Here is a 21,325-nt window from a genome sequence, read left to right as displayed (position 1 = left end):
GACGATCTTCCTCAAGCAAAAATAGAAGGATTGGTAACGGATGTTAGCTCAGGGCTAATCTTTCTCACCAAAAAAAACCAAAATCTTTCAAGGTTTCTAAAATGAAAATTTGAAAACTGTGAAGAGAAACTAAAAAAGACCTAAAAAGAAAGATACACTATGTCCATGTTTATGAGATCCAATGAAGTTAAGATGAGAATTCTCCCTTAATTACTCTATAAATTAAACACAGTCCCAATCAAAATCCTAGCAGGCTTTTTTGGAGATAGTGACAAGCTGCTTCCAAAATTTACATGAAAATGCAAAAGACCCAACAAAAATATTTTTTAAATAAAAAGACAGAGTAGAAGTTCTGACCTAACCCATTTTGGAGGATTTACCATAGAGCTGTGGTGATTACGGTAATTAAGCATTGTTGTTGTTGGTGCCCTTGAGTTGATTCCTAGCAACACTGTGTACAACAGAGCAGAACCCTGGCCAGTCTTTTCTGTGCCATCCTCTCCCCTTCCTGGTGGCATATCAGACAATGCTCCACTGTTATTAGGAAGTGGGTGGCCAGGTTCTTCTTCCACCATGCTGGTGTGTGAAATACCAGTGCACGAGGTTTCAGCATCACAGCAACACACAGCTACCACAGTATAACAACTGACAGACAGGTGGTGTGGTTCCCTGACCAGAAATGAACCCGGGCCGTGACGATGAGAGTGCCAAATCTTAACCACTAGACCACCAGGGCTGGCTAGTTAGGTATTGATCCACCCACATATAGACAAAAGATTTTCCACAAAGGTGCCAAGGCAATACAATAGATATATTAATATTTCCTCAACAAATAATGATCTATGAATCGTGTGTCTGCATGAAAAATGATCAAGATTTTTTTTTGGAGAAAAACATTTTCAGGACATGGTCAGGAATTTGTTTGGTCTTCATGTCATAGACAATAGGGTTGAGAAAATGTCGGACTAACAGGTAAATGTTTGCTAGGAGGATATGAACATATGGTGGTATGTGAGAACCAAACCTGTGAGTAAAGAAAGAGAAGAAGGCAAGGAGGTAGAACTGTAGGAAGACACAAATGTCGGCAATGCATGTATTAAGGGCCTTGAATCGTGCCTCCTTCTGGGGCAGTCGAAAGACAGTGATAAATATTTGAACACAAGACAAGATGATAAAGATTATGTCAAACCCTAAGATGGCAAAAACAACAAATAGACCATATATCTTGTTGATCCAGATATCTTCAGTAGCCAGCTTCACAATGGCCGTGTGCTCACAATAAGAGTGGGAGACGATTGTTCTTCGGTAGAGTATAAGAAGACATTTGATAAGTAAGACAGATGGCGCTAAAAGTATGGCAGACCTGAATGTTACTCCACCTCCAACGTACATAAAGAGTTGTTGGGAGAAGATGGTGGCATGTCTCAAGGGGTCACAGATGGCCACATAGCGATCTAAAGCGATCGCCAGTAGGACCCCTGCTTCAATTCCCTGGAATGAGTGAATAAGCCACATTTGTAGAAGGCAGCCTTCAAAAGAAATCTCTGGCAAACGAAACCAGAAAAGGCCTAACATTTTGGGAAGAATACAGGTGCTAAGTGCAATGTCTGTGGCCCCCAAGATGGCCAAAAAAATATACATGGGATTATGGAGGCTGTTTTCATATTTGATTATAATTAAAATTAGGGAATTCCCAATCACAGCAACGAGGTACATGATACAGAATGGAATCCCAATCCAACACTGCACTGACTCCGGGCCGGGAATCTCGATGAGTGTTAGTACAGAGGACATGAAGACCGAGCCATTGAACCTGAGCAGGGTGATTTGGTCAGTAGAATCAAGGAGTGATAATCCTGTTTTATCTTCTATACCCTGTCAAGACTTCATGGCTTAAAAATAAGAAGAAATTAATTCATTTTAGAAAAATATGCTTTAGTTATTTTAGAAGTATACCAGTTTATCATTTCTACCCCAACTCCTCCTAACTTTCTCTTTTCCCAACGTCATTGAGAGATCGACCATCAGGTTCTATTTTTCTATATGCCTTAATCATTTTCCATGAGCCAATTTAAATAGATTGGATGACTTCCTTCTGGTCCATGACTACTGGACCAAACAGATTCCTTTTAATTTGTGTTTGCTAATCATCATCTGTGCTTTTTTGTGACCTGCCAATTGGAATTGGGGGGGAAAATCATTTAGTGCAGAGTAAAAATATATCAAGTACTAGACTCCACGTAGTGGAGACCGTTCTGCTTGATCATAATCAGAAGACTAATTTGACCAGCGTAATTTTCAGTTTTGCAGCTCACTCATTTGTTTCTCAATTAGTCTCTTCATCTTCCAATTCCTCTCTAATAGACTCTCAGAAAATTTTCAACATAATTTTTCAAACTTTCTGTGTTTTCCCAAGGCCCAATCATACATCTTGCATATTTTCCAATTTATTCTTTGTGAAAATGAATTCATTATTTTTGAATCCATGGGTGTTTTCCTTAGCAGTTCTGAAAGGAACTTGTTCTCAATGTGCTCTGTTATTTGCATATCTCTTATATTTAATTTCAAGTGCCAGTCTAGGTCCTCTGCTATTCTCTCTCCCCATCAATAACCATCATTGTATTCCTAAGCCTGAATAGTTGTTTATTCTTAACTATTTATAATAACACAGAAGTCTCCATGAAATATAATGTTTTCTTTGCATATAGCCTTATGCATCTTCTATCCACTCAAAATACAATTTCTGTTGAGGTGAAATTTTTCTTCTATACAGTGATTTTCATAGGACTAGGTCCATCCTCTTCACGTGCCTGTTCTTTACTGGTTGCTTCAACACATAACACTATATGCTTCCAGGGCCTCCTATGAGTGGTTTGCCTTATCATTTTCCGAAGCCCTTGGGGATTTTCCTTTCTAATTATTCCCCACAATCTATATTTAACTTTTCTTTAAGAAAATATTTCCACCCCGATATATGAAAAATGTTAATTTACAAATTATAACTATTTTCTTTTATTATTTACAAAGATTATTTTCTGAAACTATTTAAACAAAGTATAAAACAGATAAAAATGGTGAAGAAGTCCTAAAACAACAGATTGGGAACAAGAAACATTTCACAATCATGTTCTCTCTATCATCCTTCAAGTTCTTTTCCTCTGATAAATTCAGACTATGTCTGTCTAGGACATGAAAGGAGACCTATAACCTGCCTCAGGTCAATTGCAATAGCATTTATTCCTCTTTTTCTTAAAACTTAGCCAATGGTGAGCAAAGCTTTCCTTTCTAAGACCCCTTGTTCAATAACTCTTCCTTCTAGTAAATACACAATATGTCAACATGGATCTTCCTCACATCAGACTACACCCAAATTAGAAATTAATTTCCTAATGATTTTATTTTATAGGCATTAATTATCTACCATATTCCACGAAGCAACTGGGGAACAAAGTAAATTTGTATATCACATATTTTTGAAGTATCTACATTGTGCAGAGTGCTTGGAATTAAAAAAGTAGCAGGTACCATTTATTAAAAATGTTATTTCAACTGCTTAGATTTTTAAACATTTAGATTATTTCACTTCCCTTAGCTGATGGTGATGGCATCATTACCCTCTTATATTAATGAAAAGCTAAAACTTGTTTTTATTATAGGTAAATCTACTTGAATACAAATTCCGTGGCATATCAGCCTAGAAAGAACAATAAAAACAAATTGTGTGCTCTGAGATTTTATGATTATTTTTCAGTAAACATTATGAGATACATATCACTGTGTTACTAAATCAGGCTGGATTGTATAAAAATATACTAAAGATTTTAGTCAGTTTGTGCCTTTTCAGATTCTGAAGGAACAACCCCTATATTACCTTTTTAATTAGCCAAATAAGTATAATGTATAAAGTACAATGTATTTTATTAGATGCTACATGTCTGATACAGGACCGCATTTGCAACATCATATTATTCATGTACTTACCAACAATCTCTGTGGTTTGCTCAAATGTGTGCTACTGCCTTTATTAGAAATATTAATTTGGGAAATTAAACATGGCCACATGAGTAATATTTGACCTAGAGAATTCTTGGAGAATAACAAAATCCATAACTCTACAGAAGTATATAATGTGAGTTATCAGAGGAAGGCAAGCAAAAAGAGGAGAAGGAAACAAATTAGCAGGCAAACAAAATCAAAAAAGCCTCTTTTCAGTCTAAAAGACCATATATCATGAGAGAAAGGTAGTTACCTTTCTTCCTGACAGTTACATTTCCAACTTCATGACGCCTAATTGATATTCTTCCAGGGCAGAGTTTCTTAATCTCAGCACAGTTGTCATTTAGGGTCAGACAAATGGTTGTTGTGGGAGTTATTATTTACATTGTAGGAGGTTTAGTAGCTTTCCTGGTTCCTACACATTCAATACCAGTAGCATTTTTGCCTTTTAAAAATTCAGTCGGCTAGGAGCTTGATGAATGGTTTGAAGGGCATGAAAACTTGGCATAAAGAGATCAAGTTAGAAAGATATTCGTGATAGTCCAGAGGAGATATCATGGAGTGATGTGGCAATATCAGAGGAATATCAAGGAAGCAGTCTTTGTGGGACTCACTGACTTGGTGTACGGAAATTGAGAGAGATGAGACTAGAGATGTTCTTGGGTTAAGAGTTGAAGCACCAGGTGACACAAGACAAGGTGGAAGCAACTATCTTTCTTTTTTTGGGGGGGGGCAGGGGAGGAAGATCAGCCCTGTGCTAACATCTGTGTACAGATATGTAGACGTTTAGAAGAGGGAAGAAAGATATCTCAAACCCTCAAAATTCATAGGGCAGGGAAACAATCCTGGGTCTCATGAATATCATAAACCATTAATATCATTTACAACTCTAATTCTGACTCAGACTGATTCCCAGAGTCTAAAAGATTTACAGGATTTAAGGTCTAAACCCACCCTCCCTACTATGTCAGAAATCTCTTTCCTCTATAAAGTTTCTGGCATTCACCCTTTGATCTCAGCCTCAAGGCCTCCAGCGATAGAGAACTCTCTTTGTGTTCTGAGATAGCTTGCCACATTGCAGGGCAGCTCCAAATGTCAGATAGGTCTTCTTTCTATGGAGCCTCAAATTGTCTCCCTCTTAATTTTTAACAAAGGTTTTAAATCTACATCCCAAGTTCTAATGAAGGACATCAGCCATGGATCATGGCAGTTAACGCACAGGTTCTGAATTCAGTCAAGAGAGTTTAAATCCTAGATGTCATTATTTAGCTTTACATGGTGCTCAGGAATTATGAAACTTCTACGTGTCTCAATTTCCTTATTACTCAAATAAAGTTAATGGAAAGAAATGTAATACTGGGTGACAGAGAGGATTAAATTAAATAATCCATCTAAAGTATTTAGGAAAAAAACTTAAAATGTATGGAAATATCAATAAACGCCAGCTACTAATCTACAGGCATTTATCCTCTTTTTCTCATGAATAACTTCAGATATTTGATGAGTATTTCACCTGACTTAGCATTTCTTCTAAATGACTTAAAGGGCAACATTTCTTTGAGTCTTTCCCAGTCTAAATATACATAATTTCCTGATCTTTTAACACCAAAGTTTTCCTTTCATTTATGAGCCCAGATATCATTCTCTAAAGGTTCTCCTATTTGTCAAGATCACTTAAAAATTTGTCACTTATTGTACTATTAACTGATTTGGAAATATTCTGAAAAGCATGAAACAAAACCTTCCTAGTGTTTGAGCACTCAACTACTGTAAGATTCTTTTGCTTTTTCATCATCCTGCCATCATATTGGATCATATGTGATATATGTTCTCTTTGAAACCAGTCCTCCATTTGCCCACACCCAGTGCAGAATCTAAGCCCAAGGACTTACCAGGGATCATCTGTGGTAACAGATGTAGAAGCCATAGGGTGGATCTTTTGATGTTTCTGTTAATGAAGGATGAGTGTTTTGTACCACAAGACACACCTGGGGTATTGGTTGTCACCAATCTCTGGTGAGCTTTTAGGTTTACCTGGGACAAGGGTGAAAAAGGAGGTGCAACATGGTTCAGAACTTAGAAGAGTCGTTGTCTAACAGCAGTTCTGTGTCTAAAAAAATATTCCCAAACTCTGCTATCTCTTTGGGACTGGGAACCAAAATGACTTTCCTTTTAAATATTCTTAAGAGAAGACAGTGCCCCAAGACAGCACAAAATAAGTTACTGACACATATTTACAAAAATAATGAGCCAATAAAGGGAAATAAAAACATCCTGAGATATTAGACTAATCAATGTAGACATGCTGACAGAGAAATAAAAGGAATATTTCTGCAACCTAACGCCAGTAGGGACAGCTCTGATTTCTTATTTAAGCCTATGAAAGGGATTGACTGGAAAGTTCGTCTCACAGCCTCAGTCACTTTCACTTTCTGAACTTCTCCACATGAACTTTGGTGACACTAAATTTTCCTGTATCCAAACCAACTCTCACCAAATTGTCCCAGTCATGTTCAGAATTCCCATGAAATGATTAGACGTATCTTCAAAAATTTTAGTGCCATAATATCTATATGAACATCCTCGCTAGGAGCTATTTTTCATGGCCGATATTTATTTAGTTTAAAATTGAGTTGTGCCTTGCAAAAGGGATTTTAAGCTTTGGTATTATGAAAAGGAAAGAAAATGACTCCCATTCTCCTTGTAGAAAAAGTCTAACAAGTCTGGATTACCTGCATGTAGGAGACATGATGGCCTTACTTGGAATCACACTGTTTTTGTCCTTTATCATTGGGTCTGGCCCTATTTAGTAGACCTGTCTTTTTCCAGTGAAAGACTTTCTGATCTCATCTTGTCATTAAACTGCCATAAAATTATATTCATCCCAGAAAAACCAATGGTACAGGATTGAGGGCAGTTATGTGCTGGAGGCAGTTCATACAGGCTTAGAAGAGCTCGTTGTATGCATGTCTTCCCAGCTCTGCACTCAGTGACTCCATGCTGGGAGATTGAAATCGACCATAGCTGGAGTATCCATTCCAGGAAAATAAACAAACAATGCATATCAGAGTGAGAACTATCCACTGAAGTAACAACAGATGGACCCAAAATAAAACGGAATATTTTCAGGTAAAATAAGATGAATACTTTTCAGATAGAATATCAAGGAGGCAGAAGTGGGGGCAGCAGGTTTTGAAATCTGTACATTACTCTTTATATATAGTGTAACTAAAAATATAGACCTATTGAATGACACTCAAGATATTTTTGGAAACATGCAAAGTATGTTTGAACCTCAAAGAATCTCAAGTTAAAGGCAAAAATATTTGTAGATACTATTTAGCTTCAACCCATTAGAGCTATAGGGGAATAAAATATTAGAAAAATATATGACTCCTTATTTGGTGACAGATATAATTCCTTAGGACTCCTAATATTAAATAGAAATAATTGCCTCCATAAGCATTTTTTTGGAAATGTACCTCTCTGTGAAATGTAATAGGAAATACGGACAGCAAATTTTCAAAAGAGGCTCTTATTTCTACATGTTTTCCAGAGAAAATCAGAAAAAAAATTTAATTTTTAAATGTGATAGAATTAGAAATGGAAGTCAAATAACTTTTACTATAGATGTTGATAGAATTCATCAAGTGACAAGAAATATTCAAAAATGAAATATGGAAAATATAAATAGAAGAGCCTGGCCTTGCCTATATTATTTGTGGAACAGTCTGAATTAAGATGGGCATTTTTACCATGAAGAGAAGAGAGAGATCATGGAAAAGCTTATTTGGCCAGAGTCTTGCCTGCCAGGTGTCAGAGTAGACTCAGGTACATCCATGCCATGGAATATCACCTAGGTAGGAAAAAAAATTAAGTTCTAATTTATGCTACAATATGGGTGAACTTGAAAACTTTACGCCACGTGAAAGTAGCCAGACACAAAATGCTATGTATTGTATGATTCTCTTACATGAACTGCCCAAAATAGTCAAATTCATAGAGAGAGAAAGTAGACTAGTAGTTGTCATAGACTAGGGACAGGACAGAATGGGGAGTGACTGTTAATGGGAATGGGATATCTTTATTGGGGTGATGAAAATGTTCTGGAGTATGATAGTAGTGATGCTTACACAATTTTTGAATGTACTTACAACCTGAAGCTTGTATATTTTAAAGGGTGAATTTTATGGTATGGTAGTTACACTTCAATTAGAAAAAAATAACCTGTTCTTGAGTTCAGTGATTGATCCAGTCAGATGTTGATCTCCTATAGTGAAATTTTTCTATTCAGTTATTGCATTCTTCAGCTCTAAAATTCCTGTTTGATGTTTTTTTTAATATTTTCTATTTCTGTTAATGTTTTCATTTTGTTTATGTATTGTTTTCCTCAGCTCATTGAGCATCTTTGTGATGGTTATTTTCAACTCTTTGTCAGCTAATTTATATACCTCTGACTCTTTAGGATTGATTTCTGGAGATTTATATTGTTCCTCTGAATGAGCCAGGTTTTCCTGTTCCTCCACATGGCTTGTGACTTCGTGCTGGGACCTACTCATTTGAGAAAACAGCCACTTCTTCCAGTCTTTATGGACCTGCTTTGTGCTAGGAAAAACCTCAGTCAGGCTGGTTAGAGATTCTGCAGGCCTTTCAAATGTTTCTTTGGATGTGTCTTATCAGGTTTGTGCATCTCAATTCCCAATAGAGCGTTTGATGGTTTCTTTTGTCAGCAGCTCATAATCTCCTCCTTCATCTGGTGTCTATGGTATTGCAGGATCCCTGGACCAACAGAAATCTCCCCAGTTCTTTTGTTCTCTGCAGTCCCCATGCATGCAGAGTATGCCAGGTTCCATCAGTGCTCCAAGAGAAGTGATACAGAAACCAGTGCCTTGAGCAGCCCCTCAGAAATCAGAGCCTTGAACACATACTCCAACAGTTTCCCTCGCCAGGGAGAAGCAAGGAGAAAGGGATTTCTCCTGCTCTTTCCACACGGAATTATTGGGTGGGGGGGTACCATGGAGAGTGAGTGCTTGCTAGTCCAAACCATGGCTTTTGTTCTCAGTGACCCCCAACTTGGCACCTTTCCTGTCAGCACTTGGATTCAGGCAGACAGAAACTGGTCCCATAGGCAACCCCTGACAATTCAAAAAATTGGATATATGATTGACTCTTTTTTCCCTTTTTTTTTAATTGAGGTAACACTGGTTTACGATATTCTATAAATTTCACGTGTACATCATTATACTTCTATTTCTTCATAGATTACATCATGTTCACCACCCAAATACTAATTACAATCCATCACCACACACATGTACCTAATCATCTCTTTTGCCCTCATCCCTCCCCCTTCCCCTCTGGTAACCATCAATCCAATCTCTGACTCAGTGTGTTTATTTCTTGTTGTTTTTTTCTTCTAATTATGAGTGAGATCGTATGGTATTTGACCTTCTCCCTCTGACTTATTTAGCTTAGCCTAATACCCTCAATGTCCACCTATGTTGTCACAAATGGCTGGATTTCATTATTTCTTATGGCTGAGTAGTATTCCATTGTGTATATATACCACATCTTTATCCATTAGTCCGTTGATGAGCACTTAGGTTGCTTCCAAGTCTTGGCTATTGTGAATAACGCTGCAATGAACACAGGGGTGCATGTATCTTTACGCATTCGTGTTTTCATGTTCTTTGGATAAATACCCAACAGTGGAATAGCTGCATCGTATGGTAGTTCTATCCTTAATTTTTGAGGAATCCCCATACTGTTCCGCATAGTGGCTGCACCAGTTTGCACTCCCACCAGCAGTGTATGAGAGTTCCCTTCTCTCCACATCCCCTCCAACACCTGCTGCTTCCTGTTTTGTTGGTTATAGCCATTCTGATGGGCGTGAGGTGATATCTCATCGTAGTTTTGATTTGCGTTTCCCTGAGAGTTACTGATGTTGAACATCTTTTCATGTGCCTCTTGGCCATCTGTATATCTTCTTTGGAGAAATGTGTGTTCAGATCTTTTGCCCATTTTTTAATTGGGTTGTTAGTTTCTTTGTTGTTGAGATGTATGTGTTCTTTATAAATTTTGGAGATTAACCCCTTATGAGATGTATGGTTTGCAAATATCTTCTCCCGATTGTTAGGTTGTCTTTTCATTTTGTTGATGGTTTCCTTTGCTGTGCAGTCGCTTTTGCGTTTGATGTAGTCCCTTTGTTTATTTTTTCTATAGTCTCTCCTACCTGGTCGGATCCGGTAGTTGAAAATATGTTGCTAAGATCAATGTTGAAGAGCGTACTTCCTATGTTTTCTTCTAGAAGTTTCATAGTTTCAGGTATTACATTCAAGTCTTTAATCCATTTGGAGTTAATTTTCATGAATAGTGTAAGATAATGGTCTACTATCATTTTTTTTGCATGTGGCTGTCCAGTTTTCTGGGCACCATTAGTTGAAGAGACTTTCCTTTCTCTATTGTATGTTCTTGGCTCCTTTGTCAAAAATTAGCTGTCCATAGATATGTTGGTTTATTTCTGGGCTCTCGATTCTATTCCCTTGATCTCTGTGTCTGGTTTTGTGCCAGTTCCATGCTGTTTTGGTTACTATAGCTTTGCAGTATATTTTGAAAACAGGGAGTATGATACCTCCAGCTTTGTTCTTTTTTCTCAGGATTCCTTTAGCTATTCGGGGTCTTCTGTTGTTCCATATAGATTTTAGATTTATAGAACAAAAAGTTCTTTGTTCTATTTCTGTGAAAAATGTTGTTGGAACTTTGATAGGCATTGTATTGGATCTATAGATTGCTTTAGGAAGTATGGACATCTTAACTATGTTAATTCTTCCAATCCAAGAGCATGGAATATATCTCCATTTCTTTGTGTCTTCTTTGATTTCTTTCAACAATGTCTTATAGTATTCAGTGTACAGATCTTCCACCTCTTTGGTTAAATTTATTCCCAGGTATTTTATTCTTTTTGTTGCAATTGTAAGTGGGATTGTATTCTTAGTTTCTCTTTCTGCTGCTTCCTTATTAGTGTATAGAAACGCAACTGATTTTTGTATGTTGATTTTGTATCCTGCAAATTTACTGTATTCATTGGTTATTTCTAAAAAAATTTTAGTGGATTCTTTAGGGTTTTCTATATATAAAATCAGGTCATCTGCAGATAGTGACAGTTTCACTTCTTCCTTTCCAATTTGGATCCCTTTTATTTCTTTTTCTTGCCTGATTGCTCTGGTTAGGACTTCTAATAGTATGTTAAATAGGAATGGTGAAAGTGGGCATCCTTGTCAAGTTCCTGTTCTTAAAGAGCTAGCTTTCAGTTTTTCACCATTGAGAATGATATTAGCTGTGGGTTTGTCATATATGGCCTTTATTATGTTGAGGTGTTTTCCTTCTATATCCATTTTATTCAAAGTTTTTATCACAAACTTTTATCATAAACGGATGCTGTATCTTGTCAAATGCTTTCTCTGCATCTATTGAGATAATCATGTGATTTTTATTCTTCATTTTGTTAATGTGGTGTATCACGTTGATTAATTTGTGGATGTTAAACCATCCCTGCATCCCATGTCTACTCTGGCAAGGGAAATAAAGGAAAAAATAAACAAATGGGACTACCTCAGACTAAAAGGCTTCTGCAAGGCAAAGGAAACCATCAACAAAACAAAAGACAGCCCACCAACTAGGAGAAAACATTTGCATACCATATATCCAACAAAGGGTTAATTTGAAAATAGATAAAGAACTCATACAGCTCTACAACAAATAAATGAACAGTCCAATCAGAAAATGGACAGAGGATAATGAACCATCATTTCTCCAAAGAAGATAATACAGATGGCCAACAGGCATATGAAGAGATGTTCAACATCACTAATTATTAGGGAAATGCAAATCAAAACTACAATGAGATATCACATCACACCCATCCAAATGGCTATAATTAACAAGATAAGAAATAACATGTGTTAGAGAGGATGTAAAGGAAAGGGAATCCTCATACACTGCTGGTGAGAATGCAAACTTGTGCAGCCACTGTGGAAAACAGTATGGTGATTTCTCAAAAAATTAAAAACTAAGATACCACAAGATTCAGCTATCCCACTGCTGGGTATTTATCCAAAGAATTTGAAGTCAATAATTCAAAAAGATATATGCACCCCTATGTTCACAGCATTATTCACAATAGCCGAGACATGGAAGCAACCCAAGTGCCCAACAATCGGTGAATAGATGAGGAAGATATGGTATATATATACAATGGAATACCACCCAGCCATAAAAAAGACAAAATTGTTTCATTTACAACATGGATGGACCTTGAAAGTATTATGCTGAGCCAAATAAGTCAGATAAAGAAAGAAAAATACCATAAGAATTCACTAAGATGTGGAAGATAAACAGAGAGAAGGAAAATAGATTAGTGGTTACTAGAGGAGAAGAGGGTGGGGGTTGGGCGAAAGGGGTAAAGGGGCACATATATGTGGTAACGGATAAAAACTGGAGTGTTGATGTTGAGCATGATGCAGTCTATACAGAAACTGAAATATAGTGATGTACACCTGATATTTACAAATGTTGTAAGCCAATATGATCCTCCTCAGAAAAAGAAATGTTCTGTGCGTGTGCAGTCCAACACTATATCCATTAACACATGTGGCTATTGAACACTTGAGATATGGCTTATAAGACACTGAGGAACAGAAATTTTAATTTTAATTTTATTTAATTTCAATAAATTTTTATTTAAATTTAGATAGTGCCATGTGTCTAGTAACTATGGTATTGAACAGCATTGGTCTAGACTCTTGCAAAAAAATTTAAGTAGAGGTAATGGTGAGGATACGGAAAGTTCTATGTTAACAGATGTTTTTCTTTTCCTGCAAATTTACTTATTTAGCTAATTACTTATTTATTTTTAAGGGGTAGTATAGAAGCATCAATGTGTACTAACTTGGCTAGGATTTATTTTAATCCAATTTGAAGAAAATCTTTACAGTTTTTAAAATATCACGTGTTTAAAAACCCATTTGTTAATTTAATATTGTAGAAAAAATTAAATGTTGCAGTCAGCTCTGCAAAAAATTGAGCCATAGAAAGCCATTCTGAAAGATCATTTCTCCATGGGTCATTTTTCTGGAAATATTTGCTTTGACCTTTAAGTAAAATTGAAATCAATCATTTCTCCCTTAAATTGATTTGGTTCCCCAATACTGCTGTCTATCAATCAGTAAGGGAGTTCATATTGAAGAATGGCTAAATTAAGGAGTTTAAAAAGCCAAGATGGGTCAGGCACCTTTCTAATGCATATGGATTCTTCACAATATTCCTGCCAGAAATCTTATGGATAAGATGGTATTTTGATCCATTTCAGATGGAGATAAAAGAGATTGTTTTACTTTCTCTTGTTATCAACATAAACCAATAATGGGATCATTATTATTATTATTTTGATTAAGTGGATGAATATCCTTTTGTTAAAAAAAAAAGACAAAGAGAATTAGAGGACTACCTCCTCCTGAATGTCTGCTATCATTAAGAGAGCTAAAATAAATTTTCTTGGCTGATGAATTTCAACATTCAAATAATGAATATGCCCAATATTTTTACCCAACAACTTGGCTGTACATTTTGTTGTGAACTTACTCTGCTCGGCTCAACCAGGAGCACTGCTGCTCCAAATCGATTATTGTCAGCAGAAGCTCCAACTGGTTGCCTGCAGGCAAAATTCTGCCAGGAGGCTGGCTGCCACGGTGTTTTTGTGTTTTTGACTTTTGTTCTTTCTTCATTGTGAAACTTTTGAAAGACTGTAGATGTTTATTATTCAGAATAATCATCTTTTTTTTTTGGATGTTTCCTCATTATTAATTTCAGGTAATGTGCATTTTTTTAGTTGCTTGTGTTTAAAATTACACAGATAACATGGACTTTCTTTGTTCACTTATCAGGAAGCATATGATGCCTGTGTGTTCTAATACAAATGAGATTACTTCTACTCACTGGGTTAATGGGATGTCATCCTGGTTTCTTCATTGTAATTTTTCTATTTTCCTTTTGTGATTCATAATAATTTGTGAGGAGATACTTTGACACTGTGTAAATAACCTGCTCCTTATCAAACTTTCACCTCTTAGTTTTATCATTATTTTGATGTCTAAATCTATCGTACTTTTTATATTTATTTATTGACATTGTACTATAAGGAATAACTTTCCCTTCAACCCGTAAATCATGTGTTGCTTTATTCATATCTATGTGGACTCACAGAATCTGATTTATCCAATGAGTTATAATCTATTACTATTATTATTTATTTTAATGCTTAATACTTCCTAAATTTGGCCTGAGAGAGCCTTTTCAAAACCAGATCTTGTGTCATTTTGATATGTCCCAATCATATTAGAACACTTCCTTACTTTCTAGCACAATGTTATGGTCTCAACTTATTTTATCCTTTCCCAGCTCAAGCCCTAGAAGCAGAAATTTTTCCAAAGAGAGCTGGTCTCTCTTACTGAACAAAGTTTTTGAGAAACCAAGCTCTAGGCATAAGAGTTATCATTGCTACTGACTTGTCATAGCTTTTGGTTCGTATCAGTGGACAGAGCTCGAAAATATATGTAGAGAAATAAGTGTGTACACACACACAGAAATATACAATTGTATAGTTATGTTTATTTGTACATAGGCATGTATCTTTCTCCTAAAAATAATGAATCCATACTCGTAATTCCAATCAGAATCCACACCCTCAATGCTCATTCTAGTCTCTTCTATTTCCGTATCAGCAACTGTTTTCTTCAACAGTATGAAAACTATCTTCCATCATCCTCATTATTTTTCTCATTTATTTAAGCCTAAAGCATACAATAAGTAGTCTCCAAATTTCGCTATCACTATGAAAAGTAAATATAACAGATGTTCAATATTTGTTCATACTATACATTTTTCCTAAAGAAAGATTTACATACAGTGAAATGTGTAAACGTTAAGCTTCTATTTTGACAAATGTGTTACTTGTAATTCTACCAAGATGTAGAGCATTTCCATCACTCCACTAAGTTCCCTCATCATGCCCCTTCCCAATCAATGTTTGCCACCTCCCGCCCCTGCTGAAGAAATCCCTTTTTCATATTTATCTCCTTTGATTTTGTCTCTTCTAGAACATCTTATAAATATAATCATTAAAATATGAACTGTTCAGCTTATTTTAGTCACCAAAATGTTTTTGATATTTAAAGATTTATTGGGTGTTTGATCAAATATTTTATTAATTTTCGCCTTTTTATTATGGACTTGTAAGCGTTATTTATATAATTTAATTCAAATCTTTTGTCAGAATATATATAGCGCCATCTCACAGTCTGTGTATTGCTTATTAATTTTCTCAAAACTATACTTTTGTTGAATTAAAAATTGTTACAAAGATGATGTCTCTAGTTTTCTGTCTAAGGAGATATTCGCCTATCCTTAAGTCATACAGATATTCCATTTTTTTCTTCCTAGAAGCTTTTATTTAGTTCTATATTTAGGTTTATTACTATTACTATTGGGAGGAGAGAGAGAGAGACTTGTATATATACATCCTATTGTTTCTATTTTTTATCTAGAGAATTCTGACTAATACAGATTCTAGTAAATTTTAGAAATTATACTTAGCAGTAGTAGATAGAAGACAAAAGGTCATCTATATTTTTAATACCGTTCAAATGTAAGAAAATAGCTTAGTATGAAAGCCAAATCAGACTGCTAACTAAATCTCAAATGAGGCTGATTTAACCATCATGTGAATGTAATGCGGATGTCAGAACAGCATTCCCATATAGGAGTAGAGACTATTCCAGGAGAGTCAACACAAAAAGCCTGCAGCCTATGGGCAATTTTCTACCAAGAAGAAAAAGAGTGGAGATGTTCTAGATGTTGCAAGTTATTCTTCCCAAATTGAACCTTCAGGTAACGGGCTGCAAAAACCCAGAAGAGTCAATGCATTGTTGCTCCTTCACCTGAAATCCAACATCGAGTGTGAGAAGAATCAACTGCAGCACCTGATGGGTCAAAACTCATTATCTTGAAGACCTCTTTCTTTGTCTAAAATCATTACTACTAGAAAATACTCATGGCATACTCAAGATCTCTTGTGAAGTCCTGAGGAATAAAGCCCTTGGAAATATTACTTCAATGTTTTTCATGAGATTTTAAACTCAAATAAAATAAAATGGACACGAATTAGAAAAATGATCAAAGAAAAAGAATAAAATACTTCACAGAATGGATATACAAATGGAAAAAAGTCAGCAAAATTATTTCATTCTGTTAAATGCTAATTATAAGGAGAACGATAGTTCACCTACCAGACTGTCAAAAGTAAAATCCTCAATATTAACCAGTGTTTTGAGAATTCAGACAAACAAGTGATATTAGTCATTGTTGAAATTGATGCAATATCTTTGAAGATTAATTTTGAAACTTCTGGAAATCATTAAAATTATAATTTACAAAATATATTTTCTGTAAGAAATGTTAGGTTCAAGAATTTATTTTATAGATGTCTCGGTCCAAGTGTGGGGGAGTGTAGAGAGTCCTGGTTATCCTCTTGTACTTACAATGACCCTTTTTTTTCTATTTTCCATCTGTAGGTCTCAGTTAGGAACTGGTTTTAGTAATTTGAAGACCACAGTGTTTGAATAATCTCAACTCTAGACGAGATGTCTTATGAGATGTTGACAATTGAAGATGGTGTAAATATTTTCTAGTTTCACATCATGTCTCCATTCTGGTTTGGCATTCCCATATATTTTCAGGATGACTGCAAGAACTAGTAATTTTTAGACATATTTCAAACTTCTCCAAATAAGCTGAGAATTATAGTGGACCACCTTAAGCTGGCCTGCTGCCTATTTTTGTATAGCCCACTAGCTAAGAATGGTTTGTACAGATGAACTTTTGCAATAAATTTGATGATATGGAAAATCTGACTTTCAGCCCCACTTAAGCAGAATGTTATCCTCCAGAAAAAAATGAATTCCATTCTTCTAATTAGTCGACCGTATCACAGAAAAACTACACATTTATGATTATGATTATTAATTTTATTATTTATTTAATTTCATCAAAATTTTTATGATTTCTCTCTTGTAATATAAATATCTCCATAATATTCTTGAATTGTCTCTTTGCCCACAAATCATAAGCTATTTGTTTGGCCCTTTACACGAAAGTTTGCTGAACTCTGACTAAAATATTAAGAAACTACCTCCGATGCTTTGTAGTTTTATTCCTGAGTAAATTGTTATCTAAGAATAACAACCTCTATTGGTAATCCAATCTAATCATATCTAATAAATATCGACGTTTAAAACAGTCTCAGAAGATGTCTCAGGTTAACTCTGGATTTATAAATAGTGATTCTCAACAGTCATAAATATGTGATAAGGCCCAGTCCATAAAACCATCAACATTATCCACCATCTATGAGACATGCAGTGCAATATTTCTTACATATGCAGTGATTTTAATCTCATGAGTCATAGTATGGATGTCTTCACGTATATGCATATTTTGCATAATCATTTAAAAAATGATCTATGAGCTGAGGTTTTCAGGAACAATCCACTAGCCTTAAGTTCTCAAGTCATTAATCTTAGACAAAACACTGCACTTCTTCATTAATGTAATAGCCTTGACTTATTTAAAAGCTGCATGTTTTATATCCACTGAGAAGATACGCTGCAACGTGCCCAAGTAGATACACACATGCACTCACACAGGGAACACGCACATTTCCTATAGAGACAAACTCTCCAGTGACACATTATCGCTTTCCGCACAAAGTTCAACGACTTTGCATAATGTCCATGGTCATTCTTAGTATTTTCCTTGTCTCAACAAGTTGTACCTTACATTGAAGGAAAAAAAAAAAAAAAAACTATGCAGTTGCCTTAAACCGCATTCTGTAGTTTAAGTCTCCTCTATTATCTACCTGGCACGGCATGTCCTTACTTACTTGACCGCTCATTCATCTTTCCTCAAGAATCAGACTTCCTAATTAAAATAGAAGCAAAACAAATATAACTCTCTGACTGCTGCTCTCAGTTAGATTTCATGCTTCATTTTCTTTGCTAAGTCCACAATCCATGGATACCACTACACTTCTCTCTCATTTTCTTGACTCTCTTTTCAGAAATATAAGGCTAAAAACTCATGAAACTTAAGCAATGTGTCAAATTTAGCCCTATGCCACTATTCTTTAGCATAATATTTGTAATATTGTAGGTTTTTGATAACACTTGATGAATTAATAAAGAAGTAAATGGTGGAGGTAGCAGAAAAAGTATTGATGTGTAAAATGGAACACTTGATTTTTCATGATTCTTGTGTCTGTAACTCCCTGAATGACCCTGGAAAGGTACTGAAATTGTTAGACTTTATTGTCTCATTAGATACATAAAGGATTTTGCTTGTTTGTTTTTCTGTTTTTTGGATAGAACATGTTTAAGACGCATTTCACTTGATTTTTTTTTAAGATGACTTGGGGATGAAGAAAAACAGTCAATAACCTGTTTTCAAGAGTACCTGGAACACCTAGAACAATAAGTCTTGGGTACATTTAAATTCAGTGAGAGATGCATATTAATTCATGAATCCTTCTGGAGAGGAATTCTTAAAGGAGGAAGCACAACTAGGGACTGAAAAATGAAAAACAAAAGGAAACAACATATGTTCACTATTTTGCTCTTAGTACCTTTCTCATTCTCATTACACAGGTAGGATCCACAACCCCATTGACTGATAGTTGTCATGTGCTATGGTGATCTGAAAATAACCTAACGTGCAGGCAAATTTCACAAACAATTAAATAGAAAATCCAAGCATATAAAATAATGTGGATTTTTTGTTATTTTATTTAGTTTTGAGAGACTGTTGCTATCACATAAATAGGAAGGCATGAAGGTTTTAATCAAGGTGGATTTTCTGAAGAGAACATTTTGACCACATGAACACGGATCTGCTTGGTCTTTGCACCATAGACAATTGGATTGAGAAATGGAGGGACCAGCAAGTATAAGCTGGAAAAGAGGATATGGATATAAGGGGGGATATGAGAACCAAACCTGTGTGTGAAGAAGGAGAAGAAGGAAAGTAGATAGAACTGGAGGAAGACACAGATGTGAGCAATGCAAGTATTGAAAGCTTTCAACCTAGCTTCCTTCTGGGGCAAGCGAAAAACTGTGATAAATATCTGTACATAGGACAAGGTGATGAATATGACATCGAACCCTGCAACAGTGAAGGCCACAAACAAACCATAGATTTTGTTGACCCGGACATTTTCTGCGGCCAATTTCACAATGGCCATGTGCTCACAGTAGGAGTGGGAGATGACTGTTGTGTGATAAAATTGAAAACGGCACTTTATCAATAGTAGGCTTGGAGCTACTAGAATGATAGCCCTGAGTGTCACTACAGCCCCTATTTGGGCGACTAACTGGTGGGTGAAGATGGAAGCATGTCTTAGTGGGTAACAGATGGCCACATAACGGTCCAGAGCCATGGCCAGCAGGATGCCTGACTCCATGCACTGAAATGTGTGGATGAAGCACATTTGAATCAAGCAGGAATCAAAATAAATCTCTGCAATATGAAACCAGAAGATTCCAAGCATCTTGGGCACAATACTGCTACTAAGTACAATATCCGTTATTCCCAGCAGGCCTAGGAAAATGTACATGGGCTCATGGAGGCTGCACTCTGACATAATGATCAACAGAAGCAAGGAATTTCCAATCATAGCAATGAGATACATGACACAGAATGGGATCCCAATCCAGCACTGCACAGACTCTAGGCCTGGGATCCCTGTTAATGTCAACAGAGAAGGCATGAAGATTGTGATGTTGGACATGGGTATAGTGTCTTTGGACCTCCTGATGCAAATGAAAAAGTTACAAAATCGAGGCTATTGCTCCTCTTCTACTTCCTGTTTTTCTCCAAAGTAGTTATATTCAGTCTATCTGATTTTGGTAGAACTCTAAGATTATATTATCCATCTCATTGGAGTTTTGAAGGGAAAAGAGATCCATAGAAACATATCAGTGTTTTCAGGAAAGGCATCCCCAAGCACTATACCACAATAAGATGCTATGTGCACGGCAGGCCAACTGCATTAGAACCAACAAAATCACCTGGGTAAGAGAATTAACTGCTGACCTGTCTGTTATTTCCTTTCTAGAGCTGTGGACGAACATTTAGACTTGTTTATTTTGTTTGGAAATTGTATTTTAATCAAAGTTTGATAAATCTCTTCAAATCCCACCTTCTGGCTACTCCTCTGGTATGCCATTATTTCCAATAGTCTCTAAGTCAGGAGGTGTCAGTTTGGACCAGGAAATTCTTGGGTCTGACCAGTTTATTAGTAAAAGTCTCCCTGTGAGAGAGAATAGAAATAAAAACAATTGACACTAGAGATCACAATATATATATATATATATATAACCTATATAACATAATATAGATACATAATTACTATATGTATCTAAATATCTATGTAAGATGTTGCTCTTTCAAAAGAATGTGAAGGAAGAGCTTTCAGAAAAGATCATTCAAATCCAAGTACTTTTGATAATCTGGGTCAAAGTTCCTTGCTAATTTTATTTTTCTAGTGAAACTGTATTTTAATTTGCCTGTGTTTTTAACAGCTGAAATTCTTACAATTAGTTGTGTGCATAAAATAGCTGAAATTCTGTAATACACGTGACAGAAAACCTAGAGGACGGGGATTTCTGTGAGGCAAGGAAATCTTCAGCATCAATGTCTAGCGTCAAGAGGACCCATTCGTGATGACTATAGGACGTAAGAAAATGGATAAAAGAGTGACTTAGTCAGAATAGAGGTTAGTTTCTTGGGTTTAAACTGTTCAGAGCTACCATTAGATGAGATTTGGCCCATTTAGGCTCATTAATCCTTAATGAACTATAGATCATCTGGAACGTTTGAATCCTTTTGTGAACTCAGGCATAAGAAATTAATAGAAAATAAAATGTGAAAGGACAGGTTGCTTAAAAAGTGTCAGGTATAGAATAGAAACAGAAGATAGAGGATAGACCTTGGGATATCACAGATGATTCGGGAGAGGGCTATCTGGCAACTGAAGAAAATTAAATCACCTCTCACATCACTGAGAACTGAATTTTCTGAAAACCTGGGCTCTTATGCCATATCTGAATGCTCTTCTCTGATCAAAATTATTATTTACAATAATTAAAATATTAAAGCAAAAAATTCTCAAGCTGTACATTAGAGAAATGGTTGTTTTTCAGTAAAATAGGGTTAGGTTATTTCA

At 35.8% G+C, this 21,325-nt stretch overlaps 2 protein-coding genes across 2 annotated transcripts; both read right to left on the bottom strand.

The window, feature by feature from the left end:
* Positions 1 to 870: 870 nt before the first annotated feature.
* Positions 871 to 13,778, bottom strand: LOC101392449 (olfactory receptor 52A5-like). Its single transcript, XM_004433902.3, has 3 exons — positions 13,636 to 13,778; positions 8,448 to 8,547; positions 871 to 1,875 (listed from the first exon to the last, which is right to left on the bottom strand). The coding sequence occupies exons 1-3, from the start codon at positions 13,776 to 13,778 to the stop codon at positions 871 to 873; spliced, it is 1,248 nt and encodes a 415-aa protein (XP_004433959.3).
* Positions 13,779 to 18,943: 5,165 nt separating this feature from the next.
* LOC101404986 (olfactory receptor 52A1-like) lies at positions 18,944 to 19,888 on the bottom strand. Its single transcript, XM_004434108.1, has one exon. The coding sequence runs from the start codon at positions 19,886 to 19,888 to the stop codon at positions 18,944 to 18,946; it is 945 nt and encodes a 314-aa protein (XP_004434165.1).
* Between the last annotated feature and the right edge of the window lie 1,437 nt (positions 19,889 to 21,325).

The sequence above is a fragment of the Ceratotherium simum genome, chromosome 7 (genome assembly GCF_057802395.1).
Source record: "Ceratotherium simum simum isolate JZ-2026a chromosome 7, ASM5780239v1, whole genome shotgun sequence".
NCBI classification, from domain to species: domain Eukaryota; kingdom Metazoa; phylum Chordata; class Mammalia; order Perissodactyla; family Rhinocerotidae; genus Ceratotherium; species Ceratotherium simum.
Note: the sequence above shows the minus strand (reverse complement) of the source record. Positions and strands in the feature narration are given on the sequence as shown.

What these genes read in the sequence shown, in the direction of transcription:
- LOC101392449 (XM_004433902.3), bottom strand. Translation starts at nt 13,778, where the DNA reads ATGAAGAAAGAACAAAAGTCAAAAACACAAAAACACCGTGGCAGCCAG. An exon ending in TCCTGGTTGAGCCGAGCAGA is followed by an intron (nt 8,548 to 13,635) that starts GTAAGTTCACAA and finishes TCAAATGAGTAG; the next exon opens with GTCCCAGCACGAAGTCACAA. An exon ending in TCAATCCTAAAGAGTCAGAG is followed by an intron (nt 1,876 to 8,447) that starts GTATATAAATTA and finishes AAGTCTTGACAG; the next exon opens with GGTATAGAAGATAAAACAGG.
- LOC101404986 (XM_004434108.1), bottom strand. Translation starts at nt 19,888, where the DNA reads ATGTCCAACATCACAATCTTCATGCCTTCTCTGTTGACATTAACAGGG.